Here is a 25,224-nt window from a genome sequence, read left to right as displayed (position 1 = left end):
CCTTCTGAGCTCAGCCATTGCTGAGAGTGGCACCAGTTGGTGAAATCTGCTCCAGGGAGCACTCGCACCCCGGTGTTGCACAGGGCAGAGCTGCACACAGCAGAGGCCCCTACGTGGCTAGGACAGGCTTTACAGTGTTTATAAATACGGTATTGGGCCAATTGCCCTGCTTAGCCATGCGGACCGTAGAAACGGCCCAGTACTGGAGTCTGAACAACTCCAAACACAATGACGGAAAACAAAAGGTGTTTCCGAAATCAGAGAATTGCTAGTGTTGGGAGGGACTTCTGGAGATCATCTAGTCCAACCCCCCCTGCCAAGGCAGGGTCACCTAGAGCAGGTAACACAGAAATGTGTCCAGGTGGGTTTTGAATGAATCCAGAAGGAGGCTCCATAGCCTCCCTGTTCAGCCTGTTCCATTAGCTTAGCTAATACAGCTGCTGCTAAAAACTGGAACCGAGGTTCAGTTCATCTCCTAAAATGGCAGCACCCCGATGTCAGTGCAGAGGAGCACATTGCCCAGTCCGCTGCCCACGGGCCGGCCGCGGCAGCCTCCGGTAGCCGGCCCGGGCCTCGCCTCGCCAACCACCGCGGCAAGAAGGCGGACCCAGGGTCATTCCACAAGGCAGAACCAACACCGCCACGGCGGGGAGCTTTTCCCTGAGCCCGGCCGGGGGTGCTGCGGAGTGGCGGAGCCCGGACCCCACCACATCCCCTCAGGTGCGGCGGGAACAATGAGCGCCCCAGTCACAGCAAGCCCCGGCGGCGCGCACAGATCTGCGCGAGGCGCGCACGCCTAAAGTAGTTCCTCTTTGTTCACCAGCGGCCAAGGCTCGGCTGCGCCCGTGTCCCTCCGCCGCGGCGCCCCCGCGCCCGCCCCCGGCGCTGCCGGCGCAGGCGGGGCCGCCGGGGCGGGGCCGCGGCCCTTTGTGCTCCCAGAATGCACCAGCGCCTCCTCCGCGGGAAACAAAAATGGCGAGGGGCTGCGCTGGGGCCGGGCTGCCCGTGAGGCGGGTCTGACCGTCCCTCGCCGCCTTCTGGCTCGGCTCCGCGCCCGGGGGCCCGCTGCGCACCGAGCGCCCGGCCGCACCGCGCCGCGCCGCCGAGGGAGGCTCCCGAGCTCGCCGATTTCCCTGTATGAGGCGGTTGGCACCACTGGAGAGACCGAATGAGGTGAGGGTGGGGGGGAGGGAGGGCCGGCCGGGCCGGGCCGGGCCCGCGCGGTGGGGGGAGCGCGATCCCCGCAGTCCCGGCCGCCGGTGCCGCATCCCGGCGGCGCAGCGGGGAGCGCGGCCAGGGGCCCGCTCCGGCGCGGGGAGCCCGAGGCCTGGGAGGGAGGGAGGAGGGAGCGAGGGGGAGGGAGCTCCCTGCAAGCGGCCGCTGGCAGGCGAATGTGAGGGGTCAGCGGTGCTCCTCGGTGACCAAAACAAAGGGAGGGAGGCAGCGGGCCGGTCGGCGGGGCCGGGGGCTGCAGCGCTGAGGTGCCAGCAGCCTCGCGCCAGCTGTATTTCCATCTTCTCCTTCAAGGATATTGTCCGAGTAGGCTGCGTTTGCTCGAGTGCGAAGGGAACAGCACAAAGAGGTAGTGGTTTTCGTTGGTAACTTTGTGTTTGGGGATTTTTTTTGTTTGTTTGTTTGTTCTGGGTTTTTTTGTGTGGCTCTTTTTTTTGTTTGGTTTTTTTTTTTAAGTTTTTTTTTTTTTTTTTAAGTGCCTCATTTCTTAATTTCTCTCAGGCTTGACGATTTGAATATGCACAGCAGGCTTTTAGTCCACTTAAATATGATAACTGTTGCTGGCTGAAAGGATATGCAGTAATGCATTTTCCTTTTTTTGCTATTGAATTCTGTGGAAAGAATGGGCTGATACCTCTTCCAGTGAAAGAGAACAATATGGTTCTGTGCTGGATGCTCTGGACGCTGGTATTGGTGTTGAAATACGAGGGCTTGTCGTTCAACCATAAAGGATCAGGGTACTATTAGAAGTAGAGGGCCTGCATAATTAAATGAAAGGCTCTGCCAGGAAAGCAGTGTAGCATTGTGGTTGTTTCTGGAATTTGTGATAGGCCCAGCTTATCATAACTTTTAAAGCGTAAACAAAAAGCATAGCAATGGATAATGACATGGTTTTCTCCTGACTTAGTTTAAGAGAATGTGATCAATGATATATGCTCAAACTGCCAAAACTGTGGGATAGTAACAAAAAGTTTCCCTCTTGTTTCTTTTTCTTTTGATCTGTAATCAGGTTGGTAAAAGTTAACCTGGTAATGTTTATCCCTTTTTTTGAGAGCTCAAATTGCATTTAATTTGAAAACATTTGGGATTAAGAGAGGAGGTGAAAATGTTTCATTTCTGTCTTATTAGAATACAGGTTAATGACTTCATATTTTCACATTTCAGCTTTTCATTTAAAGGAGAATAAGGGAAAACAAAGATTGAACATATGAAAGGAAATGCATAATATAGTGAAAATGAGAACAATCTTTGCAAGGAGTTGCAAGCTGTGAAATGTGGATCTGTGCTGAGAGTATAATGTAGTAATGTTTTCCACAGTTAATCCTTCTTTTGTTAAGTAAAGGTGTCTGTCTTCCCATCAACCTGCCTTTTCTGTTCTGGAAAGAATTTAAAATCAGATGTAGATGCTTCTCATATGACTTAGTATGGCTAGTCAGCAGGGTGTATATATATTTTTTTAATAGGTGAAAGAGACATGTATTGATAGTTAGTATGAAGTTATGTTTGTCCTTCCCTGCACCAGGAGATCAAGTAAAATTTATGAGAAGAGCAGCTGTAACAAATAAGTTCCAGTTAATTTTTTAGTAGACAGTGGACTTTAGTATTCCCTGGAGATGGATGGGAATTAATGTAGAGGCACTGAAGCACATTTTGTGCTCCTCATGTGAGTTGTGGGGAAGGAAGCTCGGAGATGTGACTAGAGGCCAGCATGGATCTTGGATTAGGTTGTGAATTGGCTGCATTTTTGTGTGAGCGGCCACTGGCCCTGCTGCAGAGTTGGTTTCACCTTCTTCACAGGCCTTCCTTGCCGGAAATGGAGGGGAAGTGTGTCTGAGCAAAACACAACAGGAGAAGAATTATGAAACCCCAGGTATGGCTGGAGAGATAATCTCCATGCAGGAGTGAAATCAAGATGCTGAACTTTCCTTGAGAGAAGGAGAGCTAATGATGAGGGCACTCCTGATGAGTCTGGAAATACTTCATTAACTAAGTATCTTCCAGGATATCACTACTTTACTTACATCTTAGATCTATTTATTGTTTAAATTCTGTGGAACGCTTATGGAGATTGGTGTTCTTGCAGACTAACCTTAAAGAAGAAAACTTATTGTTATGGGATTTTGGTCAGCTCTGAAATCCTTTTCCTTCCCCGCTTCTCTCAGAGCAAGGTAGAATGTTGTCTTTTATTTCTTTCATTGCTGGGGTGCATGCTCAAATTCCCTTAGGTCTGTTGCTGTGTATACTGGATTTGGATAGTGTAGAAACCCAAAAAGCAGTTGCTGCATTCATGGGGGTGCTGAGGACACAATTAAGGGGAATTATGGTCGGAAAAGGTGTCTTGTGACCCTGTACCATTGTTTTCTCCCTGTACCTTCATGTGCAAACACATGATCAGCCCCAAACAAATGGCTCTTGCAGTACATGACTGCCCTGTCTTTCTTCCCTACGTACTAAATGCGTTATTCTGTAATGAACTTTTAAACTCTAATCCTTTCACTATTTATATCAAAGAGATTTAAAACACTTCTAGTTATTTAAGATTTCTTGAGTTATTTCTTGATTTCCCTCACATTCTTGAGGGAGAATGTGAGCAAAAATAAAATCACAAATGACTGTAGTATTATGAACGTGGGGATACACTTATCCTGCTGAACACCTCTTTTTAACAGTATGCATCAATCTTATTAAGGACAGTCATATTTCACAAGGTCAGAGGGCAAAACCAGAGTATTCTGTCTAGATGCTGAGGTTTTGTGTCATAAACAGTCACTTTCCTTCAGTCCTGTGGCTGAACTTCTCTCTGATATGCAACAGATTCATAGACATAACTGCTAATCAGATTAATAAGATGCAGGGCCTCACTTAGTTTTTATTACCAGGTTTTTATTTCTTAGAAGCAAAATTTATTAATTTTGTCACTTAATGTGATGTATATGCTTTTGAAAGCATGGATCTATTTTAAAAACTCACAAATGAAGCAGGAACCCCAGGCTAAGGTTGTCTGGGAGTCAGTTTTGCAAGATTGTCTGGGGATCTGACAGACAGAGAGCAGAATACCAGCCAGCAATGTCCTGTGAGCTAAGGCAAGTGGTATCCTGGGCTCTAAGAACAGAAGACTGAGGGGAAATGAATATTTCCTTCTATGCAAAGTCATTAGACAGCATCTCAGCAGAATGCTGTGTTTGGGTGCTACCACTGCAAGAGACTTCAAACTAGAGGAGTTTGGTGTAGGGCCACCGGGACAGTCAGGGATGGCAGCACTTGCTCTGTGAGAGGAGGCTTAGGGAACCAGGTTCATTCAGCTTCAGGGAGATAAAACTGCAGCCTTGCAGCTCCTGTGAGAAAATCAGTGTGATCCAGTTAGTCTCTTCACAGCAGTACTTGGCAGGAGGATAAGAGGTAACATGCCTACATTGGAATAAGAGAGATTGTGATGGGGGAGGGAGCATCCCCCTCTCCAGGGTGGCAGCTGGACCAGGGGCACAGGGTGCTTTTGTGGCCGCCTGGTTTGGCCTCATGGCTGATGCTATGCTGAGCAGGACTAGAGAATTCCTTTCTACCCTGAATTATTGTATTATCCTAAACAACACTTAAAACCAAAAGTAATTTTGGTAATGTATTTCTTATCCCCCAGTCATTACTCTCTGCTTTTCTAGACTGAGGGATGCCAAGATTACAGTCCCCTTGCTTTTCTTTGGTACAGTTGGCTTTTGATTGTACCAGCATGCAAAATAGTATAAAGATAAGGACCTTCAAGTGTATTTTATAGATGTTGTATGATACAGCACATTGGAAAAGCAATATTCATGTCAGTCTATGAAGTAGTGTAAGGGAGAGACTATAATCTTGATTTGTACTTGATCCTTTGCTCAATAAAAGTTAATGGCAATGTACTAATATAATAGCCTGTTTATGTGTAATTGAAAAGTGACTGCTGCAATAACATTGGTATTATGAAAAGCAAAGTGATTTTTTTTTTTTTCTTTTTTGTTACCTCTTGAATCAACCTGATCTGAGGTTTGGACCTGGGTTGGGGTGGAGGAAGCCAACCTAAGTTTGACTTGTCATCCTGTTAATTTTGACTGTCTTCTTGGCCCAGCAGAATCTTATTTGGGGGAGGAAAGTATGTTTGCCACAATGAACAGATAGTGCTTGGTATGAGACCTCATAAATAGTGGGAAAGTTGAAAGGAAGAAATGTGGCCAGGATCCAACATTTCTCCAGCTGTTAATGTAGGTACCACATCCAGGTCACCGGCAACGTTGGAAACATGGCTGGAGCTTGGTTATGTGGAGCTGGGTAAACAAGCTATGATTATTACTCTCAGACCAGATTAGTTTCCCTTTTTTGCTGTCTTCTAGCTGTGAGCACTTGTGTACCTGGCTTGTTTAGTCACCAGATCTCTCTGTGAGGTACTTCAATTTGTTTTAAATATCAGTCAGTGAATTCATATTAAGGGAAAGAAAACTGAACAGGAAGTTGATGGAGAAGCCAGCTTGTTATTCCAGAGTTGCTGGGAAGGAAGCAAGCTGCTGTATTGGTTAAGCCATGTGTGAAACTGCCATGAGTTTTGTGTGTTCTGAGCCCTTGATACACCTCCATTCCCCTCATTCCATGTGAATGTTAACTCCTGTTTTAAGCAGAGAAGACTACTGGTATTTTACAGCATCTTACAACTTCTTCATAGTTCATTTTTCTCTAATAAAGGCTAATAAAGGGGTGGTTTGCAACTTCAGACCAAAAAAAATTGCAGTTAATCAGCAGTAATTTCATACTTCCAGAATCTGAAGTGATTATCTCTACTTGTCATAAGGTCTTTCACTATATTTTCCTTCCATGTGGGATACCACATTTCCAGTTTTGAGATAGATCCCAAACCTCTGTGGGCTATCTTAGTACAATGCTTTGTGAGATTTCTATCTGAATTGTCTTCTGACAAGTCTTTAAAGTAATCATCCGTTCACTGTGATTTGTATTTACTAGGAATAAATGAGCTATTTGTCCCACTTTGAGTTTTCTCAGCAGATTAAAAATTTTTTTAATGTTCTTTGGGCACTTTGTTGTTGAAACTTAGTATCTTTAATGCTTCCAAAAACTATCTGTGCTTATAGGATAGCTATCATCTGTTACTGTTGCAGCATTTATGAATCAGGCAGCTCTTCTTGAAAAGTTTCCTGAAATTGTATGGATTGTTAGTGAACCTGACTAGTTCAGTCATGCAGTCTGGCAGTGCCTGCTGAGGGAGTTTGTGTCCCAAGTTGCTTGTTTGCATTTATTCAGTTGTGCTTACAAACAGTTCTGTTAAACAGATCAGTGAACTGAGATGGCTGGGGAAAAAAAAAACCAACAAAAAAACCAATCACCCGTCAGGGGAGTTTTTCTTAACAGTTTTTTCACAGCAGTTGTTGAGACTGAAGGAGTACAGGAATATGAATGATTTTAAGAAAAAGACACTTGAAAACAAGAATGCTCAGTCTCTTTAATCCTCCAGCCTCTTCACATATTTTCCCCTCAGCTTTTCCACTTCTTCCTTCTGTAGGATAGCTGTAGAAGTACGAAATGAGCACCAAAATTTTCTAACTGCTGATAAAGAGGTTAGAGTTGCAAGTGAGTCAAAACTAACCAATCTAATTTTGATAAATACAATGCTAGGTGCAGTAACTGCTTATGGTTCATAAATCAGACTGATTTGGGTGGTTGACTTTGGGAGGAAATTTGCCATTCCTGTTGACAATAACAATTAATGTCCTGCTTCTGCAATGTATTATAAACTAATTCATTAAGTAGATGAATAGAAGGTATCTACCTGTCTTACTTGAGAATATCTGTGGCTATGGTCTAGACTCCAAGGTGAAAATCAGTGAGCATTTTCAGTACTTTGACATCAACTTCTCAAGAAAAGGCAGAAGTGCATTTCTATTTTCAAACGTATATCAGTGTGCAGACACATTTTACTGACTGCCACCACTAACTTCTGAAATACTGTATGGGTATATGAGTACTTGTTTTTGGTTTTGCATTTTAAGTGCTAGAATAAAATACAGCACAACATCCTTAACATTGAGTATCAGATGTAAAGCCATACATACTGTATGACATAGAGTGTAGCTTGGTTGTGAAAGTTAAATGAGATCATGTCGATCTTTATATTGTATGAGATTTTTTGAAAAACAGTGCATCTGATGGATATTGTGCAATTATAAGTTCTTGGAGAGAAGTGTTCAAGATGGTGGGGAAATTGTTATTTCAAGATTACTAACCATAGTATATGTTAGGAAGGTGCTATGAAGCTAACTTTAAGGAAGACTGGAAAGCAAGTTGCTGGAAAATGGGGAACTTTAACCTTCTTGCTTGCCAATTTTAAAATTCAGTTTGCATTTGAACTTGCAACAAAAGTTTTATTTTAATGGTAGGTGTAACTTTTTGGCATTCCACTACAGCAGTTAGAGCTGTGACAAGACAGATGGGCAAGTTAGTAACATTTTATGCATGTGGCTTTTACACTGGTCTGCACTGCATTTCTTGTGCAGTGGTTCTGGACGATACTTCAGAGACACCTACTTTAAGTAACTTATGTCCTGTTCATTAAAGTCAACTTGTTAAAACAGTTGACTTCCTACTTAATCGCAGTCAAAATCACTGAGGGAGTGTTCCCCTGGAGAGAAACTTCCTATCCATGTGGCAAGCAACTGTTAAGTTACTGTCAGCCTATTGTAATAAGTAACCCTATTTTCAGTGTCTGAAATAAACCATGAACTGCCACAGCAGGAGCTGCTTCATGAACTGTTCAGTTGTCACTTCAGCACTGCCATCACTCACAAAGAGAGCAGTGTGGACAATGGAGAAGTGCCTGCTTTATTGGCTCACATCTTTGCCGGGTATCAAGGTTCTTCAGGGGCTGAAGCTGCTATTGTGTGTTTATGTTGTTGTATAAGTGAATGTATAGATTCATTTAAGTGTTTTGTGTCAATAAATGATGCACTTTTTTTTTGTTGTGCTTCAGTGGTGTTGTAAGCCAAATTTTGTACTTAAAAGAATGCTTTTGAAGACTTTTTTAAAAATAAAGCTCACAGTTGTTTTTAAAGTGACAATCAGTACTGTTTATGATAAATGAATTTATGTCTTTTTGTGTACTTGGTACAAGATCTTTCACACATTTCAAGTACTGGAAAAGAAGAATAAACTTTCCTGCCTTGTAGCAGGAATAGCTACCTATTTCTAGGCTAGCCTAGCTAGGCTAACCTAGCTTTTCCTAGGGTCTGAAACCCCAGAAAAATTTTTGAAAGAAAGTCTTTGAACCTTTCTGAGGGTAGTTCTGTCAAACCCGTTGTAAACCAGATGTCAATGCCAAGAAAGCAAGAAGTAAGTGTCCTGGGCTGCACTCTGCTATGGTAAACCTATTTTGAATGCTGCATATGTCCTGTCTCATTTGTCAGAGGTTTAGAGTAGAGCTGAGGAAAAGTAGCAGTAACTTGAATCAGCTTTTGTGTAAGAAGCAGCAGAATTGGTAAGATTCTTTATCTGGGAAATCTGGCTGGGTGTTGGGTCTGAACATTGTTACTTGCCCCATGAAGAGAGAAGGTGGAAAATGACAGTTTAATTTTCTGATGCTGTGAGGAAGGATGTCAGATGAAGTGATAAGGTGTCAGCTGTGAAACAAGCCAAAGGATTTTTTTGGTCCTCTGGTCTTCCCTGGTCACCCATCTGAATATTTTTGTGTTTGGGATCAAGCAGGACTTAAAGTGGTGACCCAGTTGTGCATGAGGATGCCAGAGGCCCATTATAGCTGCTCTTACTGTCATGTCATTGTTGAATGTCACTTAGATTATAAATATGCTTAAAGCAGCTGATTTTCTTGTGCCTAACCTTGGTTTAAACTGTTTAGTGTGGTATTTGAAGCCATTACCTTTCTAGTTTTATTGTCATATTGTAAGTAGTAAATTCTTTAGAGAGACGATTCCTTTCTCCTTGAAGCTGTAGAGCAACTTCTCAAATATGTGTATAGCAATTCTCAACCTATATGGGGCACTAATTAGTTTACTGGTTTTGTCTATGCTTTGAGATTAATTCAAATGTTTCTGGTGCTGATAATGTACCTAAGATATCTTGAGTGAGGTGAAACTGCTCTTCAATTGACTGTATCCTGTTTAATTCCCTGCTCCCTAACTGTGTTTGCATCCTAGTTACACATACCTGCAGTTTCTAGAGAAAATACATTTGGATATACAAATGGTAACTGTATTACATAGTCTCAAATTCTGAGTATTACTTGTGAAATTCTTCCTTGTGCAATCTCTGGTCCTGTTTTATAATTTTCTGTATTTTACTGCTTTAATTGAAGTGTATGTCAGACGGCTAGTCTGACATAAAAGCATATCCACACTTACATTCCACAACATATAGTCTATCTATATGTATGAGGGAAAAATGCTTATTGATACAAATAACTTAGGATTTTGGCTTTCATATATGAAGAAAGGTTGCAAGATCTGTTGTTTTTCTTTCCTCTCTGTTAGAGTAAGGATGGAAAATAACAAGGCAAATTGATTTTACATAAGGAATTCCACATGTAGAAGTTCTTCCTGTGCTGGAAAGCTCTACAGCTATGCTTAGTGGCATTGCATGGTTCTGTGTTGGCGGTACCTCAGTGTGTACCTTGAGCCAGCATAATGCTCAAGCTGTACTCTCCCAACCAAGGTAATGCAGTTAGAATTGGCTTGGGATCTTTTTAGCTTCCTTGGAATTTTAGAAAACTGGCAGTGATTTGAGTTTTGTATAATTAATCCTGTATTGAATGTTTTTGATGTGTTTTTCAATGCTTCTGATGATTTTATGAAGAGTCTCTGAGCTGGGGATGAGCATCCCCATCCTCATTTACATTTGTTGATTTCCTAGAACACTTCTCTTTTATTAACTTGTTCCTTTCAGAAATTGTACACTTACTTAGTAGCAGAGGCACTGCTACTAAAGATGTGTAAAGTTACAAAAGACAAGCAGGTCTCTTGCTCCCTGGAGTTGTGTTGGTATTTCCAGTGGTTCCTTTAAGCCAGTCCTGGTTACCTCCTCTCCTGCTTCCCCCTTAGAGACTCCGCGGCAGTGGGAAATTCACTGGTCCAGAAGCGCTCTCCTTCACGTCGCAGCCACAAGAGCTCAGCGTCTCTGGCCAAGCAGTCGGTCCATGATGGACAGAAAGCCAAAAAGCCACTTTGTAAATTTGAGGAAGGTCAGGATGTCCTAGCTAGATGGTCAGATGGCTTGTTTTATCTTGGAACTATCAAAAAGGTAATTGCATTTTTTAACTTCACTGGAGTCTTAAAGTGTCGCATACTGTTGAAAATTGCAGTATTATTGGCTCACTTATGTAATATTAAATACATTCTTCTGTTTGGTGTTTTTACTCATGGCTTCCACTGTATTTCTGTCTTTCAGATAAACAAACTGAAACAGAACTGCTTCGTTATATTTGAAGACAGTTCCAAATCCTGGGTTCTCTGGAAGGACATACAAACAGGCAAGAACTTCCATGAAGTAGTCATTGTTTGGTATCCTATTTGTTTAGATTACTGTTATCTGTTAAAAAAGATTATTATATAATATTCTTTTATTCTAAAGAGTGATATAAATTAATGTGAACCAAAACCAAAAATTAAACAAATAAGAAAAAAAATATTTTCAAACAACTGTCATTGAAGTTACTGTTTTGTTTTGGGCTTTTGTTTGTTTGTCTGTTTTCACATGAGTGGGGTGGAGAAAAAAAATAATCTTCTAAAAATAATCTAAAAATAATCACTTCTAAAAAGAATCACATTTGAGTTTGTTTGGATGGGGGTGGATTAGTTCTCTGCCCTAACAGAAAATTCCAGGCCCTAATTTACACCAAGCTTATATTCTTGTACCATTTTCAGTTGAAACGACAGAATATGGAAAGAAACGAAAGCTTGGTGAATCTTATGTTTGAACAGAGTTTGGCCACTTAAAAGGAACACCATAACTGTTGCACATAAGAAACCATTACAGGTTTTGGATTATTCATGTGATATAAAGAAATGTGTAGTTATCAAGTGAGGCACCCATCATATAATACCTTACTGGTTTTCAGACATTTCAATAATAGTTAATGTTTTTATAACCTAATGCTAATGAAGCATGGATGATAATTTATTCTGAAAATCAGTTACAGTTTCCTTGTTGTACAAACAAATGGAAATCTGCTCTGGCTCTTTTGGATTCTTGATGTCTACTTAAAGGAAAAGCTTTGTATTGTAATAGCAAAAAAATCAACTGCTTTATTTCTTTAAGCTTGCAAAAAATGCTGTTCTACTGTGTAGTACTAGTTTATAATCTGATTCATTTATCCTAACTATCAAAATTTAATAAATGAGTATGAGGAAAATTTCAAGTTGATGACTCTTATGGGTCTCTTCCAACTCAGATAGTTTTTTTTTTTTAGGTGTTTTTAGCCTAAATTTGCATTCTTTATTCAGTTACTGGACTTTTATTGTTAATGTTGAGGAACCATGGACTGCATAGTCAGGACGCAATACAAAGCCTATAAATATCTGATAGCTTATCATATGTGATATAAATATTTATAACACAGTCTGTACAAAATGTCTGAATATGTTCTTATTAAGTTTGTCACTGTAACAGTGTGTTTCTACAATGCATGCATCTGTAAGTGAAATTATGTACATGTGGTAACTGTGTTTCAACTGCAGATATAATCTGAAAAAAATCACAATCTCATCTTTGTCTAGGAGCCACTGAGAGTGGGGAAATGGTCTGTACAATATGTCAGGAAGAGTATTCAGAAGCACCAAATGAAATGGTTATATGTGATAAATGTGGGCAAGGTAACTAGATTTTTTTTCTATTTACTGCATTTTAAAAGATGTTTTGATTTGTTTCACAAAGGAGGATATTTGCCCGGCTATGACTGACTGCTCAACTGATCTTAAATTTTGTAGCCCTTAGTGGCTATTAACAGCTCAGTGAAAGATGATAATCCATGTTAAAGTGACTAACACCTGTTCTGTAAGTCAAGATTATTTTTTTCTACTAAGAAAATTTAAAAGACCATTTTGAATGTGTTACCAATCTTTTTGTTCAGGTTTTTGGCACTTAATTATGGATAATGCCTGATAGTTGCATTAAGTTATGTGCTTTTGGCAACATAGCTAATTCGATGTAAGCTTTTGTCATTTTAATAACAGTTTGGTCGATCATTTTTCATCCAGGTTACCATCAGCTGTGTCACACACCAAATATTGATTCCAGCGTGATTGATTCAGATGATAAATGGCTCTGTCGACAGTGTGTATTTGCAACAACAACAAAGGTGTGTTTCTAGAAAAAAATGTTAATACATTTCATATTGCATGCATCTTTGTTTTTGAAATTGAAACAATAAAATAAATGGCATTTTTTCAGTGATTTCTTTATCTTTGATCTGAACTCAAATTTTGTATGTTGAGAAGTAATGCTGTTTTAGAAATTGACAGTATTACACTCTTAAACATGCTAGTATAAAAACATAAATATACCCGAAAATATTTGACTTGAAAATTATGAAAACTTTTCTACAATCAAATGAAAAGCTTTGAAAATTTCAGATATACATGACTGGTTTTTGTAAACTACTGTATCTGTTCTGGCTCAGAGAGGTGGTGCGCTTAAGAAAGGACCAAATGCCAAAGCACTGCAAGTCATGAAACAAACCTTACCATATAATGCAACAGACCTTGAGTGGGATGCAGGTCATAAAACCAACGTGCAGCAGTGTTACTGCTATTGTGGAGGACCTGGAGAGTAAGTAAATGGATAATATGTAAGAACTTTGCTCTACTGCAGCTACAAACTTGGACTCTTTTCTTCTAGACTTCCTTGTGAACTTGTTAGTTTTTGTTTCTGTGTGTGTGCATATCAGAAACTGGATGCAAAGTGGGATTTTGAATTCTCTGGACATTTGTGAAATGTCTCACAGTGGGAAATATATTAATTTCTTTTCTTCTTCCATAAAATACTTTGGTTTGTTTTAATTTTTCACGTGACCATGACAGTACATTCTGTAACGAGCAAGATTTTTGTCTTGCTGCTTTTGATATGTTGAGTTGGGATGAAGTTGTTTGTTGGTGATCTTGCAATGCTAGGCAGAATTTGTCTGATATTAACTCAGCTCTGTCATAAGTCACAAAAGTAAATGTACTTAGAGATTAGGTTATTTAATTTTGTTGGAATAGACAGCTCTCTGATTCTACTATAATGTCATATCCTGATTTTCAATGACTGGTAGGGGAAAGATTTTTTTTTTCCTCTTATGGCATTACAGAGTCTTCTGCTGGTTCTTTTTTACAAGAAAGGCAAAAAGAGGACTTCTTAAGCAGGTAGAGATGAGTACTCTGGTGTCTGCATGAATGAGTGAAAGACTAAGATAGCATTGTAGATTTGAGGTCAAGGCAAGTAAAGAGTCCCACAAAACAACAAAGTTTTTGAGGGTATACACACAGGACAGAGCTCTGGTTTGAGACTTGAACAAACATAGCTGTCACTTTTGCATGGTTCCTTTTCTCAAGGGAGAAGCTGAAAAAGGAAAAGGTGTAAACTATGAGGTTTCTTTTGAGGATTCAAGTAGTTGGATCCCCAGAACAAATGTTTGTGACATAATGCAGTTGTGTCGTGCTTTAGAAAGTAACAAGGAAGCTAAATCTACTATGTCAGAAGGAGCTTATATGGAGTTCCTTAATTCTTACTGAGAATTAAAAGGCGGATGTCAGAGTAAATTAAATGATTTTTTTCTTAATTTAATAATTTAATTAATTCTTTTACTAGGCTGTCTTTTATTATTCCTCTCTGTCTTTCCCAGTAATTCGTTATGGAACTAAATGTTACTGCAATATCCATAGAGATGACTGTTTTATAACCTGTGCAAATCAGTTTGGGTCAAAAGATCTATTTAATTTAAATATAATGAAGAAACAATTTTCAGTAACTTTTTAAACACATCTTGTGTCTCTTTCTGTTGTTGAAGCTGGTATCTAAAGATGTTGCAGTGCTGCAAATGTAAACAGTGGTTTCATGAGGCTTGTGTGCAGTGCCTCCAAAAGCCAATGCTTTTTGGTGACAGGTAAGAAAATTAAGCTGTATTTTGTTGGTTGTATTTATTTAAAATGTGAGGGAAATCTCACGTATGAGCTTTTATTAGGGCATCCATAACACAACAGTGTTTTTCAGAAAGGGCTTGAGTTTTGAGTAGAAGCTTATACACAAGACAGCCTGTGTTTGGGTGCCAGGAAAATGCAGTTCTTCATCTCAGTTGAACAGGATGCAGTGGTGGGTGGTGGAGAGGTGACAAATGGAGAGTTGGATTGCAGCTGTTACTGCCTTTACTTTGTGTGGAAATCCTTTATACAATAGGTGCAACTCTGCATCCTCTGTTCGTGTGTGAGGAGTTAGGACAAAAAGACAAACAAAAGTGCTGGTCTGTGCTTTTATTTGAAGAGGAACTTGGAGCACTTGCAGTAGATGAAAGAGGAAAACGAGAATCAAAGAGCATTTCATTCATTATTTATTATAATTTTATGTGGGAATTTTTCTGGAATGCTTGTATGAAGGAACTGAGTTAGGACCCAGGAATGTATGGATCCTTAAAATGCATATTTGCACTTTTGTGCTGGGGACATTACAGAGCATCTTAACTGATACAGTCCCAGGTTGAGGGACTTCCTCAGGCAGATTGAAGCAGTGGTGGCAGGATGAAATCAAAGAAGTACCTTGTATCTGGCCCAGTAGGTATCAGCACAATTATAGGAGTTGCTAAAGTAAAGAATAAAGGGACTCAGAAATACTACATGGCTGTGTTTCTAGCTTGCTTAACTTTCATTTTTTTTGATCAGGGTGTTTAAATGCTGTGTGTATGGACACGCATCACCCAGACACGTGTACATATACATTTGTGTGTATTTTTAGGTTTTATACATTCATTTGCTCAGTTTGCAGTTCTGGACCAGAATACCTCAAACGTTTACCCTTGAGATGGTAAGTATGAATTTTTAAAAAAAGGGTGAGTTGGATACATGCTCTGCTTTTCTTTTTGATGTTCTGTTTCTCCTTGCTAAAATGGAAATCTGCTTGTTAGCTTGGGCTGTTTCCTGAGTCCTTCTTGCTGTGTGTATGATCAGGGATAAATCTCTTTCAAAATTAATCTGTAAGGGTAGAGATGTATTGTGATTGCATGCTCTTGGGATTCAATCCTGGGATCATTCAGTGGAGTAACAAGCAATGACTCACTTTTTCTGTATGTGAAGATTGTGATATATAAGTGAAGTGGCTTTTGCAGGTTTAGGATCCTGCTATATTATCTAAGCCAAACATATTGGGCATCAGAGCACACATCCCAATATATTTTATAATGGTTTCTTTGAATAGACTTAATGGAACTAGTCTGTAATAGAAATGATATCCAATTTAGTGGATATATACTTAGTGCTAACAAATACATGGTGGAAATTACCTTGTTAAATGTTAATTCACCAAAATACTTGCATGAATTCAGAACTGATACATTCAATTATGAATTCAGACTTACTTACATATCCCATGGTTCAGACCAGTTTTGGAGTTTAAAAAAATACCATGACAATGAGATGAGGCAGAAATGAAAGTGAGATGCAAAACAGAAGGAATCACCTGAAAAGAAATTGCAGGAGACTTCACAGTGTTGTCTGGATTGAGTGTCTTAAGTTGGGCTTTGTGTTCCTCCACCTGTATAATGCTAATATCTTTTCTACTAAATTGTTTCAAAGGAAAGCAATTGGAAGAAAAATACTTGTTTTCTCTGGTTTTTTTATTCAAATATTCTAGGGTAGATATAGCACATCTATGCCTTTACAACCTAAGTGTTATTCATAAAAAGAAATATTTTGATTCGGAGCTTGAACTTATGGCCTACATTAATGAAAACTGGGATAGATTGCATCCTGGTGAGGTAAGTAAGTAGAATACCCTTTCTTGTTTCTAAATCACAGTGCATACATGTGTCCTGAAAGTTGACAAGCTGTAAACTGTTTCACTCTGGATGTTAAATCCTTTATTACCTTGAAATCTGATAATCCCAAGTAATGAAATAAAAAAATATTTCCTGGCAGAAATAGAATGTTTTTTAAGTGGTGCATATTTTTCTAAACTGTGAAGTTTCTTCAAGCCATCTATGCAACTAATTACTTGCATGGTGACTTTCCATTACTTAGCTGTTCATTCTGTTGCATATCTACATTCTGTTTTAGTTTCATGATTCTTTGATTACTTTGATATTTTCACGCTCTGACCTGAAAATCTAAATGTAGAATTGAAGGCAGAGTATTATTGCATGTGAAGACCACATTCAGTGTCTCTAAGGTGTAACATGTTTTTTATGTGTTAAATATTCTACTCCAAGATTTCTTTCCCTCCTAATTCTTACAGTGGGGGTGGTCAGTTTGTGTCCAGGTTGTTTTTGATCCTTTTGCAGTTGGATTCAGCTACTTGTCAAGGCATTTTTATTTTAGTTCATTACTATACTAGTTATTTTCCCAGCGATTTGATTACTGGGAATTTATCTTAGCATTAAAGAAAATCCATTTACTCAAGTAGATTGACTTCCTATTTAACTAAGAGGACCAGTGTTGATCTTGGTTTCTGCATATGAGGTTAGATGCAAAAATTTATGACTTAAGTTCAAAGTGGGATACTGCTAGTAGAGTAAGTACTCTTTTTTTGTGCATGAAAATTATTTAGGGTTTTGAAGGTTTTTTTAAAATATATGGCATATAATGGGTTGAAATTTTCTATCAGTACACTCTACTTCTGTACTTCAGTAAATTCATAGAACTGTAGTCCATTTTTATTAGCACTCAATGTGAGAACCAAGTGTATGTTCTTGGTTGAAATAAGTAACTCTTTTTCATAAATAATGGAAAATAGTCTAAAGATATGTATTTTAAACTATTGATGTCAATAGTTTGATAGAAAGTTAAGCAAACACTAAAGCATTACTAAAAATTAGAGTCATGAATACATATCTGGTTTACTTTGCTATGTATGGCATCTTTTGCCTAAGTCATATAGAATCAATAAATCTGTCATATGAAGTCTTGAGCTTTGAATTAAAAAAAGGCTACACAGAATGTAATTTTCACACCATTTTATCAATAGAATGAATTTTTTAGCTATCTTACTGTACAGCTTAACAAGTATGTAAGCTGTATTTAATTTTGAATTTGGTTTTTCTTCGTATTGAGGGAAATGCAGAAGAAAATGGTTGTTCATTTAACATAATGTCATGTGGACTAGCTGTTCAGAGCAGTGGATGAGGAGGGTGGAGCTGGCATTGGCTTGGAGCACATAAGCCATTTTGAAGAAGTTGAAAGGCTGCACTCCTCTTTGTGCTCTTCCCCTTTCTGCTTCCAATCCATCCATGCTCAGTCTGTGAAAATCAGGTAACTAAGGGGAGGAAGGAAAGGGCAGATCCAAAACAAATCTGCCAAAACAAGCTCACTTCTTTAATTTGTATTTTCAATTCTTTAATATTTCTACACCTTCAGAGGAACTACTGATTTGAAGTCTGAAAGTTACACTTCTAAAGGGCTAGATTTAGAATAAATTTTTACAAGCTGTATTGGAATATTTAAATACCTTATTCAGAACAGATTTTAAGTGTCTTTCATGAAGTTGGCAAAAATTTGCTTGAAAAATCTGATTAACTTTAGTTAATTAGAAAAATGAAGGAAACAAATTAGTCACAGAAATAATTGACATGTACAATATAGTGATTTTAGGGGTTTTGTGATCTCCTTAAATTGCCACTGTTAAAAATGACATTTTAGTTTCCTTCTCCACCTATTTATACTTGAGTAAGAGGAAAAGGCTTTTAGCTGTAGGTAAGACAGTAGTAAATGGTGGAGTTATTAGAACTCCTAAGCCAGTCATTTTTAACATGTTGTTATTTAGAAAGCAATAAATATGTGGCAATTTTCTGTAGTCTAGCATTGCAAGACCTCTAGATAGCAATGGATTGAACAGAATGCATATGGTGAAGATGGAAAAGAAGTTGTTACTTTCTGTGGCTAAAACCTCTTGAACACCTCCATTACTTTTGGTAGTCAGGTAGACTTTCAGTCTTGCCCAAAATCATGTTAAAATGTTGGGGTTTATGAGTACATTTATTCACTTATTTTTAGCTGTTAGCATGTTGCATTCTTTGACCTTTTCTCTCTGTCATGTTTGGTGAGGATTGTATTCTTTAAAAATTATCTGATCCTGAGTTTTCTTGACTTTCTTTGAGCTGTAAATGTTGTACAGTCTGGTCTTTAGTATTCATATTAATAGTGAAGCTTATAAACTGCTGACAGCTCTATAATTAAAGATAAATTTACAAGTTTTGGCATGGCAACTGGAAATAATGGTAGTTCTGCTTGAATTGAAAAGTAGATTGTTTACATTTATATTTATCTATCTACTTTTACATTCTGGTACATAAATGTTGTGTCCATGTGATAGTCACCACCATACTTGTTATGCTTTTCTCTGTAATTATTTATGCAATTTTTCAGAGAGAAGATTTCATGTTTGGAAAGCTTGGTAGGGACTAGTTACTTCAGGAAAGGAGGGAGGTTAGATTGGGTCTTAGCTGAAGGGTCATGAAGATGCATCTACTGGTTTGGGGTTTTTTTAATCCTAATAATTTTTCTGTGTGTTTTCCTTTCTTTTTTGTTCAGGTTGAGTAGTATTAAAAAATATTAATTGGGTCCTATGGCAGGATTTTGCCATAATTATCATAAATAATTAATTTCTTTTGTCTATATAGTTATCCTCTGTTTGCAATCTCAGTTAATTTAGGAGTACATGCAGAAGATTTTTTGTTAGGATTCTTGGGAGTCTTGTTAGGATTGTTTGGGAGAGCAATCTGGTGTTATGTTCCCTCACTGTACTACATGTTTTTGAGATATTTTTCTTGTACTTCTTAAAAGTGAAACTCATTCTATGTCCTGGGCTTGATCCAGGCATTAATTCTGTGGATGTAAATGACACAATGTATGGGATTATGCTTAATATGCACAGCTATTATTTCCTTAATGAACTTCACATTCCAATCTATAGTTACAGTGACTAAGAGTAACTGGGATCTTTCTATTACTAAAGAATTTGAGAGGTTAAATGATTTCTTAATACTTTACAGCTGGCAGACACACCAAAATCTGAAAGATATGAGCATGTCCTGGAGGCATTAAATGATTACAAGACTATGTAAGTTATTGCTACTTGTTTTAAATGTTGTTTGCCTGTTTAATCTGACTTAGGTTACAGTCTTCAGTCTATGGGATAATCACTCTGGCTGTAGATAGCACTTTAAGTTTTAAATAATGTTTCTATTTCAAACTATAACATTACATAGCTGCTTTGATTGTGACCCAGACTAAGAGAAAGAACTGTTTTGACTTCCATCCTCCTTCCACTTCACATTCTGGTTTTGAGAAGGAAGATTGCAATGGGGTAAAGAGGGGAATAAAGTAGCATTTAAATGAATATTCTCTTTGCATAATTTTGTTTTGTATGTACCGTGCTGTTGTAAAAGTTGAATTCCCTGGTATCAGAACTTTAACAATTAATTTAACATCCATCTAGGTTTATGTCTGGAAAAGAAATAAAGAAAAAGAAGCATTTGTTTGGCTTGAGAATTCGAGTTCCTCCTGTGCCACCGAATGCTGCTTTAAAGGCTGATAAAGAGCCAGAAGGAACTTCACATGAGTTCAAAATTAAAGGCAGAAAGTCATCTAAACCAATCCCTGATGTGAGGTAAAATAACCCAGTCATTCTAGCTCTCTTGTGGTTAATTTGGGCTACTTTAGTTATTTTTTGGTGGCAACAAAAAAGACCTTTTCTTTGTAGAATGTTTTTTTAAAAAATTAATTGTAAAGGCAGATTATTTGTGAAAACAAGGTCTCAGAACAAATGTAGTTAACTTTCTATTAGGATTCTTCTAAAAAAATCAACGTGAAATTTAGCAGTAAGAACAATAGAAAATATCCCAACTTTGCTGTCATTTGGGAAACAAAACCTTTTGCCTTACTGGATCTCTTAAGCAATAATCTAACTAGAATTCTCAGTAGGAAGAATGTTGTGAAATAGTAACTTGTATTGGTAAATATGCCATCTTTTTCACCAAGAGTGGTCATGTGAATAAATGATATTTAACACTTGTTCATTCCTCTTCAACATTTGGGAATCAGTAATGTCCCTAGAAATACATTGACTCTGTTATGTTACTATAAAGACAAAACCATGTAGCTTTGTACCTGCAAATTTTGATTTGCCAGAATCACCTCATTTAATACAATATTTTAGAAATAAGCATCTAATTGTTATTCACTGCCAAAGGAAAACATGTATTCAATGAAAACTATCATCAGTAATACAGAATAAAATACCAATTTTCTTCTAGGGAATTAAGTAATGGTATAGAAAGAAAGGGGAAAAAAAAATCAGTAGGTCGTCCACCTGGTCCCTATACAAGAAAAATGATTCACAAAACTCCAGAGTCATCTCCTCTGGTAAGGATATTTCTTCCCCCTTCCTCCCTTCCTTCTAACTGCATCATAAATGTTGAAGAAAAACATAACAAGTTAATATGAATTTATATTCTCCCCCCCTTGCTCTCAAATAAAATCAATAAAAAAAATTAAGTACTTTTTTTTTTCCCCCCCTTAGGATAATGAACCAGTTCCAGTGATAGAGAACCCAGCCTTGGAATTACCCTGCACTGTTGGGTAAATTAAAAAAAATCCCTCCTATCAAGCATTGTTATACCATGTCATTTATCTGTTTGCTTCTGAAATGTCAGCTCAGTTTTTAATGTAAGATTATTTTTTTTGCCTGTCAAACCCATTACCATGCAAAACAGGAAATCTGATGGAACTGCACATTCATCCAATACCTCAGATGTGGAATCCACAGGTGCTGCCAGTATGAAAGAAACTACCTCATCTAACATTTCCAGACATTATAGGTAACTACTCAGTTACTCTATCTGCTATGAAGATCAAGATTTGCAGTGTATTAATTTTACTAAAATTTTCTCAGAGTAGAGCTATAAATAGCATGGGGAAACACAAAGAAATAGGATGAGTGAAAATTTGTCTTGAATAGTTCTGTTTACAACTCAAGAGTGTGAGGATTTTTTGGTACTTGTTAACCACTGTTTTTGATATCCAGTGTGTGGCTAAGTGACATTTACTGAAAAAAAATTAAACTGCAAACATTTGCTGAGTTTAGTTTTCTACTAGTGGTCACAAAAGAACTGATGTACTCTGAATTAATTTTAGCAGCTTGTTGTTTTTTAGGTTTATATGTTCATGTTATAAAATACTAAGTATGCAGTGATTTTCTACAGTCAATAGAGCATGAAAAAATTTTGGCACAGAGTTTTTAAATAAATTATTAACTGCAGTCAACCTTCCTTCAAGCAAAACTTTTCCCTCTCTCGAGTTCAGCAAATAGAAATTTCTCTTTTATTGGCGTACGTGGATTTTACTATTTTGTCTCCTCTTTCTGGTTCATGCTTTTGAGTGCTTTCATGAGTCGTTTTGTGTGCATTATTGATACAATTTTCAAATAGCTGATGTTTAATTTAGAGTTCTGAAATTGTTACCAACTGTAAGTGTCATACTTACAGTTACCTGTCTGTAGGCAATAAGTATTTTTTGAGTGAAAGAACAACAAAAGTTATTACATGAGTGCCATGCAAATAACTGATGCTACAGCATCCATGTTGAATTCCCTTGGAGTTAATGCTGTGGGGTTTTATTTTCAATAGTTTATCTGACTCAAGAAAAAGGACTCGAACAGGAAGAACTTGGCCTGCTGCAATACCACATTTGAGGAGGAGAGGCCGCTTTCCACGAAAAGCACTCCAGACTCAAAATTCAGAAATTGTCAAAGATGACGAGAGCAAGGAAGATTACCAGTATGATGAACTCAATACAGAGATACTTAACAACTTAGCAGATCAGGAGTTACAGCTCAATCACCTGAAGAACTCCATCACTAGTTACTTTGGTGCAGCAGGTAGAATAGCTTGTGGGGAAAAGTACCGTGTGTTGGCTCGTCGGGTGACACTTGATGGAAAGGTGCAGTATCTGGTGGAGTGGGAAGGAGCAACTGCATCCTGACTGTAGGACTGAACATTATGTTCACTGCACTGTCATCTGTAAGTACAGTTCATAATGCAGAGCCACGAGAGAAATGGTCTCTAAATGTGTTTCTAAAAAAAACAAAACAAAACCAGTTTAGCCTTAACATGTAATTGTTATCATTACAGCTCTTGTGATAAAGACTTATCTTTTTAAAATCTGATCTGAGACTTAAATTTTTTAATCTGAACATTGTTAGATTGTTTTAGGTTGGGATATTTTGGGTTACAATTGCTTAAAAATGTGCATGGTGTTTAAAAAAAGATGACATTTTCTAGAGAACATTCCATGGATACAGTTATTGTGATTTAGAGAAAATATTATGTAGATAGCACAAATATTTGAAAAATCTTGGTTTGTTTTCTTACCCAAATGTTTGCAGAAATGTATTTCTATTTCAATACTTTCTAGATTTCATAAGTGCAGTGTATATAATGCCTACTGAAGACTGTAAAATACTGAAGTTTTCTTTCAAACAAAGTGTAAAAAAAAAAAAAAAGAAAAAAAATATATTGAGCCTGTAAATTGCTCTGTGACCAGACTTCGTCTTCTTAATATATTCAGTGTGTGTGCGTGTGTGTGTGCTGTATACCGAGGTGTACATGCACACACAGCCCTGGCGTGTATATAGAGGTGTGATTGTGACCTATGCAATACAGATTATGGGATCGGTCAGCTTCTGAGAACACATCCCATAATTCTTTTTTCAGGAATAGTTGCCAGTATTTACACAGCAGCATTTCTTCTCAGGCTTATTGGGTGCTGTTGCTTTTTATGTACTAAGGAAAAGTGTCCAACCAGTGCAGCATGTTCTGGCAGTGGGTGCAGTCAATGATGGTCGTGTGCTCTACATTCCATTATTTTCCATTTGAATTAACCAATAAAAAATAATGCAGGATCCGAAGATTTTGAAATGAATTCTACTGGATATAACAATTTGAAAGCTCTCATGGCACTCTGATTGTAAATTTCATGTCCCACTTATAAAGTAAGTTGACAGGAGTCGTGCAGGATTTCTACATACGTGTAGAACAGTCATGTTTTGATAAATGTAGTATGAATTAAGTGTATTATTGCACAGGGTCAACAAATGTTGCCATTTGAAGTAACGTTACTGATTTTATTACAACATTACCTCTTTTGTGTTTATAAAATGTACCAAGTTTTAAATTGGTAAGATTATTTTACTTGTTTAAAAAAAATGTCAAAAAGTCTCTTGCCAGTATTAGATATTTTTTCTTTGTCTGCTACTTTTTGAGGGGGTTTTAGCCAAAGAGTAAACAGAAGAATATTTTTACTTTGGTGGTTATTCACTGTACTGTATAAGGTTAGTTTTCTTACATGCTTACAGTTTGCCACCAAAATAAAATCATGTAACATTAACAAATGACAGAGTGGTTGAAAGTGTACTGCCTGAGTTAGTACTTATTTATTCCATTACTTGGTTATTTGACTTTTTCTGCTCATCTTGAACATCTTGAAAAGGTGACTTTTTTTTTCTGATTTTTTTTTTTTTTTTGTCACCTTATAGCCAAAGGAAGCAGAGAAAGCTTTTCATCCTGTGTTTGGCTTATGGCTGGCTGGGTTATATTAGCTTTATAAAAATGCTAATTAAAAACTCCCACTTCTGTTTACCTTCACTAAAATGTGTGGGTTTTTTCTCACACCCTCAGCTATTAATTTAATGTTGCCTTGCCTATAGCTGCAATATTTTGATAACACAGCAACTTCATGTTAATTTTTGAATGTTTATATCTTGAGATAATGCAAAATGTAAAGCCTTTGTAACCTTACTCACACCATCTGTATTTGTCTTTATTGTTTCACTTTATCCAAGTCCTTTAATTCTAACTGAACACCAGCAGTATTTTTCATAAAGATTCATTTAATGATAAATATTGGAATGTACTTGGGGACTTAAGTGGGGGAGGTGTGGGGAGAAAATACTTGTCAAACTTCAGCTGTCCATAGACCTAACTATTGTGAATGTTGTTTTCATTTTATTACGGTGGTTGACTTAACTCTGATGTTCAGTTTGTATTTTTGGAATTGCTTTTCTCTTAGAATTAAAAGACCAACATTAAATGTGTGTATTTTTTGAGAGAGAAGAATGAGTTTTGATTCTGTACTCTTGTGAAGCACATACTTGGTGGCATCCTCCCATCCATCACTTCCCAATCACTAGCTTTCCTGTTCCTGTCCTGGAGACACTTGCCCTGCACATAGACACTAACTGGTGTTCCAGCTATGGTTGAGGGATGCTTTGTTACAAGGTGTCATGTACTGGAAAATGCTGCAATAGTGCTGCTGAAGCTAGAGCTAGAGTAGTAATTAAAGCACACCTACAAATGCCTTTCTCATTTTATGTGAATTTCATTGTATGTAGTAGTGGTGTGTCTAAAGGAAAAAGACAAATGTTGCTGTATGTAATGATTTCATTTTGCTATAACTCGATCATTGTATGTACGCATGTGTGTAAATATATGTAATTCAACTTTGTTGTGGTCACTGATTTAGAACCATTTCTATGTGTATATTTAATATTTTTCCATTATGTTTTATTTGTATTACAGTAGTATTTAGATAGGAGAAGTCTCTCGTGACAGTTCTAAAAATATAGATATCGCATGAATAAGACAGCAAAGAAATAATGGCACAATGCTGGTCAGAATTGTAAGATATGCATCATAGCAAACTATTTGTCAAATCATTGTTCTCAACAATACTTCAACAGGAATTTTGAATAAAACTATGGTTTTTCTATGCATAA

At 37.7% G+C, this 25,224-nt stretch overlaps 1 protein-coding gene across 2 annotated transcripts; it reads left to right on the top strand.

Annotated features, from left to right (window-relative positions):
• The first annotated feature begins 914 nt into the window (after window positions 1–914).
• On the top strand, window positions 915–25,224 carry MTF2 (metal response element binding transcription factor 2). Of its 2 annotated transcripts, none has more exons than XM_071436276.1 (15): window positions 915–1,173; window positions 10,317–10,515; window positions 10,663–10,744; window positions 11,991–12,086; window positions 12,471–12,571; window positions 12,893–13,041; window positions 14,261–14,356; window positions 15,199–15,267; window positions 16,093–16,216; window positions 19,445–19,512; window positions 19,891–20,061; window positions 20,708–20,816; window positions 20,974–21,032; window positions 21,167–21,271; window positions 22,079–25,224. In XM_071436276.1, exons 1-15 carry the CDS (start codon window positions 1,169–1,171, stop codon window positions 22,431–22,433), a joined length of 1,788 nt encoding a protein of 595 aa, XP_071292377.1. In that variant the 5' UTR covers window positions 915–1,168; the 3' UTR covers window positions 22,434–25,224. The 2 variants fall into 2 exon arrangements, with proteins under 2 accessions (XP_071292377.1, XP_071292378.1); XM_071436277.1 differs by lacking the exon at window positions 915–1,173 and adding an exon at window positions 1,530–1,582.

Source organism: Agelaius tricolor, unplaced genomic scaffold (assembly GCF_023055355.1).
Source record: "Agelaius tricolor isolate 1412-34295 unplaced genomic scaffold, bAgeTri1.0.p SCAF_11, whole genome shotgun sequence".
NCBI lineage: Eukaryota > Metazoa > Chordata > Aves > Passeriformes > Icteridae > Agelaius > Agelaius tricolor.
This window is presented reverse-complemented; position numbering and strand designations above follow the sequence as displayed.

Excerpts from the sequence above, each read along its gene's own strand:
- MTF2 (XM_071436276.1), top strand. Across the intron at positions 12,087-12,470 it reads ATGTGATAAATGTGGGCAAG|GTTACCATCAGCTGTGTCAC; the intron begins GTAACTAGATTT and ends TTTTTCATCCAG. Across the intron at positions 20,817-20,973 it reads CTCCAGAGTCATCTCCTCTG|GATAATGAACCAGTTCCAGT; the intron begins GTAAGGATATTT and ends TCCCCCCCTTAG.